At 46.6% G+C, this 6,100-nt stretch overlaps 1 protein-coding gene across 3 annotated transcripts in view; it reads right to left on the bottom strand.

The window, feature by feature from the left end:
* Positions 1–1,482: 1,482 nt before the first annotated feature.
* Positions 1,483–6,100, bottom strand: part of NELL1 (neural EGFL like 1) — a 674,819-nt gene continuing 670,201 nt past the window's right edge. For all 3 annotated transcript variants that reach the window (XM_066583599.1, XM_066583597.1, XM_066583598.1), the window contains one exon: positions 1,483–2,697. In XM_066583599.1, the coding sequence (XP_066439696.1) occupies positions 2,647–2,697 (51 nt within the window). In that variant the 3' untranslated portion in view covers positions 1,483–2,646. The remainder of the gene's footprint in view (positions 2,698–6,100) is intronic.

The following is a 6,100-nucleotide window of genomic DNA, read 5'->3' as shown; positions in this document are numbered from 1 at the left end:
GAGTTGTTGGTCATTTTCAGATTATTGTAATAGAATTTGACCCCCTTCACTCCAACTCCGATCACCAGAGAACACAGGGGGTCATAAACTACGGCTTTTATGCCGGGTTCTGGTGTAAAAAAAAAGTTGCAAATATTTGCACAAGTGGAGGCTTTCACAAAAATTTTAATAAACACGGATTATATTTTTTAAAAACTTGCGACTTATAGGCGCGGCCGCCCCGAATCAACAGATTTAGTTATAAATTATGCCAGAAATGTATGCCAGAGGTGCTGTGATGCACCGAATACATGAAGAGGCGTGTGCCAGGGAAAATACTACCAAGCCCGGGTCGGAAATGCCAGGCGTAGTATTCCCCATTTATAGTGGACACTCTGGTGATGGATGATTAGTTAGTGCCTGAACGTGACCTCACTTTCCAGCCTGTTGCAATAGGGAACACCATAATTGTATCCATAAGGCATTTTGGCTGTGTCAACGCAGTAATTTCATTGGCATATAGTTACAGTCTAGTTCGACATATTCCAGGGGCGTGTAGAGGACTTTAAGCTCCACCTCTGCAAGACCAACTCTAAACGTGATCTTTACTTAATGGGGTTGTCCCATTTTCAAGATGTTTTGCTGCGGCTCCGTACATTGTGCAGTGGCCAGGGTTGGAACAGCTGGCAGAGTCTCATTCTCCTTAACAACACTAAACCTGCAGTACCAACCCTGGCCACTGCACAATGTACAGAGCTATACACAGGAGAGCAATCAACTAAATAATCTCTTAAAAAAGCTACTAAAACATATGAAGGACTGTTGTTTGTGTGGTTTTACAGGGCGATTGCTGTTCAGTAATTGCAAAACCGAACAGATGAAGAAAATGCAGGGAGAAGTTACACGTGTATTTAAAATGTTGACTCTTCCCCAACGCACAATCGTTGCTTGCTGAGTCCATATAAATACATGTGAGAGATTGCAGTGTTCTGAAAAAGGCCAAATAAGTCAGAGTCCACAGCTGCGAGTGTTCTTCCGAAGACCAGCAGGGACTCTTTAGTGGAGGATCATTCCCACGTATTTGTGTGTTTTATGGAACCAATTAGCAAAAAGTGGGCGTGGCAAAATGTTAGAAAAAAAGATGGCAACCAATCAGCATTCACTTGAAACCCCCCGATTCTTGCTTAATTTTGGCCAAGGGGTTGAAGAGTGGGTAGGGGGATGTAAGAGCCTCTCGTGTATCTGCACCCCTCCCCCCAACATATTCGAAGACAAAAACTTTTTTTTTTTTCCTTTTTCTGTTTAGTTTATTACGTTCTTTATTCCCATGTGGTGGAAGTGTAAACTCTTATGTAAAATATATCTTACATGTACAAGATGACTTCATGGGGAAATTCTTTAAAAGCAGCATTACCGCCTGCTTAAAAAAAAAATGCACAAAAATAATCCCCCCCCCCCCACACACACACACCCTAAAAAAAAAAATTCTTTCATTTCCCCCAAACTGTTCCAGAATGTTAAATAATAACCTAAAATAACGGCTCCCTGATGTGATATTTTTCTGAGCATTTGCGTAACAATTGTGTAAAAACCAAAAACATTCTGCCGTAAATAAAAACCGTAACATCCAGGCGGTAATCTTGATTTAAAGAGTTTTCTCCATTATCCCGTTGATCGATTGTAATTTTTATGATCCGTGGTATTTTTGTTTTTTTTCATCATTCGGAAAATAATCGCTATGTGAAAATATTTTTGTACATTTCGGTCTTTTTGTCTTAATAATTATCCAACCAAGCGGCGCATTGTGCGTTATTTCTCCATGTCCTTCCTTTGGTCGTGTGATGTCCCTTACCGGTCCACTGACCTCGTCATAGTCCTCCAAGGTGTTGAGCGTATCATGTAATCATGGGATCAGAGTTGGAAGAGATTAATTTTTTTTTTCCAAGTTGGGTTCTCGTTCCAACTGGTGGGAGGGGTCAGCATCCCATATTAAACGTCATAGGTCACTTCCATTGAGAGCAACAAAGGAAAGGAGGTCTTAGCATCTTGTAGTAGAAGTCCAGTTTGGAGATCATAATTCTCTAAGAAGCTTGTAAAGTTTTTTTAGGTTTTTTTTAAAGTTTTTTTTTAGATTTTTCGAGACACGGGGTGACGTAATAAGCCATTAAATAAAGAAGCTATGCTGTTAGACTGCACATATATACAGATTTCCATAAATACACCAGGCAGGGACCTCAAAACAAAATCCGGGCGCAGGGACTTGACGTTCGTGGAGATGAGATCTTCCACTCGTCGTGGTGGTGATGGTGGAAGAAGAAGAAGAAAAAGACACCAAATTTTACAAGCAACCAATTGAAAGGTGTTTTCTGATGGGACAAGTAAAAAGTTTGTGACTCACGACATTGAGATCATTAACTGCTGGAGTTGTTGAGCGAGAAATCCTTGTGGCAACAGTAACCTGTGGCCGCCCCGGGCGAGGGCGATCTATGAATGGAGGGAACAGAAAAGTCCACAAGCGACAGCCAAACATCTTCCTCTTGGTGGAGACTTTGGTAATTGTCCGTGGTATAAAACGTTGGGTCGTCGTACGTCACGTGTTGATGGGAACTGCATCCTGCCGTGTTTGGATTTTCCTTCTCTCCTACGAGAGTCCCGAGTTTAGATCTTTTAGTTATTGTGAAGACATTCTAGATCCACCGAGCAGCAGACGCTTCCATTCTGCGGAGAGAGAAGAAGACCATTTAGGAAGACCCTACAACTATGGTCAGCGCACCACCGCTCTTTCTGGAGACCACCTAGCTAGAATTTTTAAGGGGGCGTTTCATCATTCGTGATATGGGTCAACGGGAATAGGAGAGGGATGCAATGAGGCGTGACACTTTTCCATGTACCACTTGGGGGAGTCAGTCTACTGGGTCCGGCACCACCTTGGTGACAGCCAATACCTAGGGGCCTAGTTCTAGAGGGTAGCTGGAGAAGCAGTAGTTGTACCTCGGCCCTGGAGTCTGAGAAGGTCACCATAATTCTAAATGGTACCAGGTTGGTGGAGTCCCTGTTGCAGATTTCGTATCGGGGTCCGGAGCTTCAAGTTACACCACTGCAAATGCTTTTGTGAACTTTTTACTGGGAGGCTCAAGAGTGAATTTTTTGGAGGTGGCATATACATTAGCCCTTTAAACACCCCCCACCTATATTCACAGGCCACACCCCCTCTGGGCATTCGAAGTGTATCTGATGATGCATTATCCCTGAACCATGTATAGTAGACCATCACAAAACATTGCCTTCCGAGAGGCTCTGGAGACTTGCCAACTCGTCCATGAGCCTCATACATAATCCAATTGCTGCAGATTTCAATCAATGCCACCCAAACAATCCACTTGGCGGCATTCAGTATGGCTTCATGTTGGTGAATGGAGTAACAGGCGTCTGCCGCAGCATGTCCATTCTATATGGGTGTTGTCACACACGCTTTTGTATGGCGAACATGTAGCCAAGAACTATGGCATTATAATACTTCATGAGCCTACGGGTGAAAATCTGTACTTGTATAGACCGTAATCCTTTGTTTTATCAGTATTTTGCCTGTCAGTTTTCACTGTAATTCTAGCATTCTATTCATTTCCTCCAACTCGGAAGAAGTGCACATCATGTGAGTTTATATATCTATAGACTTTTGAAACCTTTTACCCCTTCATGCTTTTAGCTTAACGCATTCACCATTTTCTGGAAAGTTCTTTTATGCCCCTTTTGGGTGTAAAAAGGGATCCGATCTTCACCCAAAGAGCTCTTCATGTCACACAGGCTTTCATTCCATTAGTGCCACAAGGCAGGTGTGTTTTCTGTAAATCTGTAAGCCCTACGTACATCTGACTGGTAGGCCATGCTGGAATCATGGCCTACCATGATTGTGGTCCTACTCCAACCGGAGGCGCACAGAATGCCGTAATCAGCTGCAAATTTATCATTTCTGATTTTTGACCTATTAGGGACTTGTTACTTCTGTGATGGCAGGGGAACCCCAAGCCTTCATGCTGCCTGAGGCGAAGTGTGAAATAGCAAGCTGCCCCCTCCCCCCCCCAGTAGTAATAGTGACCCCCATAAAGGGCCCCAGCAGTGTTTCCCCATAGAGGCCCTAATAGTAATAGTGACCCCCCCCCCCATAGAGGCCCCAGTAGTAATAGTGACCCCCCCCATAGAGGCCCCAGTAGTAATAGTGACCCCCCCATAGAGGCCCCAGTAGTAATAGTGCCCCCCCCCATAGAGGCCCCAGTAGTAATAGTGACCCCCATAAAGGGCCCCAGCAGTGTTTCCCTATAGAGGCCCCAGTAGTAATAGTGCCCCCCCCCCTCCCCCATAGAGACCCCAACAGTGTTTCCCCATTAATGGCCCTACATAGAGGCTCCAGTAGTAATAGTGACCCCCATAGAGGCCCAGCAGTGTTTCCCTATTAGTTGCCCCAGTAGTAATAGTGACCCCCATAGAGACCCCAGCAGTGTTTCCCTATAGAGGCCCCAGTAGTAATAGTGACCCCCATAAAGGGCCCCAGCAGTGTTTCCCTATAGAGGCCCCAGTAGTAATAGTGACCCCCTATAGAGGCCCCAGTAGTAATAGTGCCCCCCCTCCCCCATAGAGACCCCAACAGTGTTTCCCCATTAATGGCCCTACATAGAGGCTCCAGTAGTAATAGTGACCCCCATAGAGGCCCCAGCAGTGTTTCCCTATTAGTTGCCCTAGTAGTAATAGTGACCCCCATAGAGACCCCAGCAGTGTTTCCCCATTAGTGGCCCCCCATGGAGGCTCCAGTAGTAATAGTGACCCCCATAGAGGCCCCAGTAGTAATAGTGCCCCCCCATATAGACCGCAACAGTGTTTCCCCATTAATGGCCCTACATAGAGGCTCCAGTAGTAATAGTGACCCCCATAGAGGCCCCAGCAGTGTTTCCCTATTAGTTGCCCCAGTAGTAATAGTGACCCCCATAGAGACCCCAGCAGTGTTTCCCCATTAGTGCCCCCCCATGGAGGCTCCAGTAGTAATAGTGACCCCCATAGAGGCCCCAGTAGTGTTTCCCCATTAGTGCCCCCCATAGAGGCTCCAGTAGTAATAGTGAACCCCATAGAGGCCCCAGCAGTGCTTCCCTATTAGTTGCCCCATTAGTAACAGTGACCCCCATAGAGGCCCCAGTAGTGTTTCACCATTAGTGGACCCAGTACTAATAGAAACCCCCATAGAGGCCCCAGTAGTGTTTCCCCATTAGTGCCCCCCATAGAGGCTCCAGTAGTAATAGTGAACCCCATAGAGGCCCCAGCAGTGCTTCCCTATTAGTTGCCCCATTAGTAATAGTGACCCCCATAGAGGCCCCAGTAGTGTTTCACCATTAGTGGACCCAGTACTAATAGTGACCCCCATAGTGGTCTCAGTAGTGCTTCCCCATTAGTGGCTGCAGTAGTAATAGTGACCCCCTAGGTACCCAGCCTGCCTCCGCCATGCCTGCACTGCTTACATGAATTCAGATGCCAGAGAGGGGGTGGAGTCACTGATGATAGCCATGGTGGCGGCCTGGCCGGAGCGTCACACTTTTGCACGTTAACTGCTTGTTGGGTTGCTGCCCGGCCGGTTCGAAGCTGGCAGTTATTTTTTTTTTGCCTGTCATTAATATGGCCAGTAAAGAATAAATCCTGCCGGGCAGCAACGCTCTGCGGCTCCTCTGCCCTCTGCGGTCCTGCTGACTGCCGCCTGAGGTGGCAGGCTCAGGTTGCCTCATGGTAGGGGGGATGCACTTGTGTGCGCTTTTGTTTTGCGCCATCATTTTGCCACATCTCCTTTCGTGAATCTCCTCCGTCTAACATTGTGAAATGAATGAAGAATTAGTAAATCTATTTTCATTCTTGCCGAATTCTCATCCGCTGCAGAAGAGAACCCCAACATGAGACACAAATGTCTGAAACATGAAAGCGGCGGCCTCAGCAGACCTAAATGAGGAGCAGCGGGGAGCGCAGACACCCCAGAGAAGCCGCTGATCTCGCCCAGTGCAGCGGATCGCACATCATACAGCATTTTATATCGCCGGCTTTACCCGCCTCCTCCTGAAGCCGCTTTCATTAGAAGCCGAATTCTCTC

The sequence above is a fragment of the Eleutherodactylus coqui genome, chromosome 11 (assembly GCF_035609145.1).
Source record: "Eleutherodactylus coqui strain aEleCoq1 chromosome 11, aEleCoq1.hap1, whole genome shotgun sequence".
NCBI lineage: Eukaryota > Metazoa > Chordata > Amphibia > Anura > Eleutherodactylidae > Eleutherodactylus > Eleutherodactylus coqui.
Note: the sequence above shows the minus strand (reverse complement) of the source record. Positions and strands in the feature narration are given on the sequence as shown.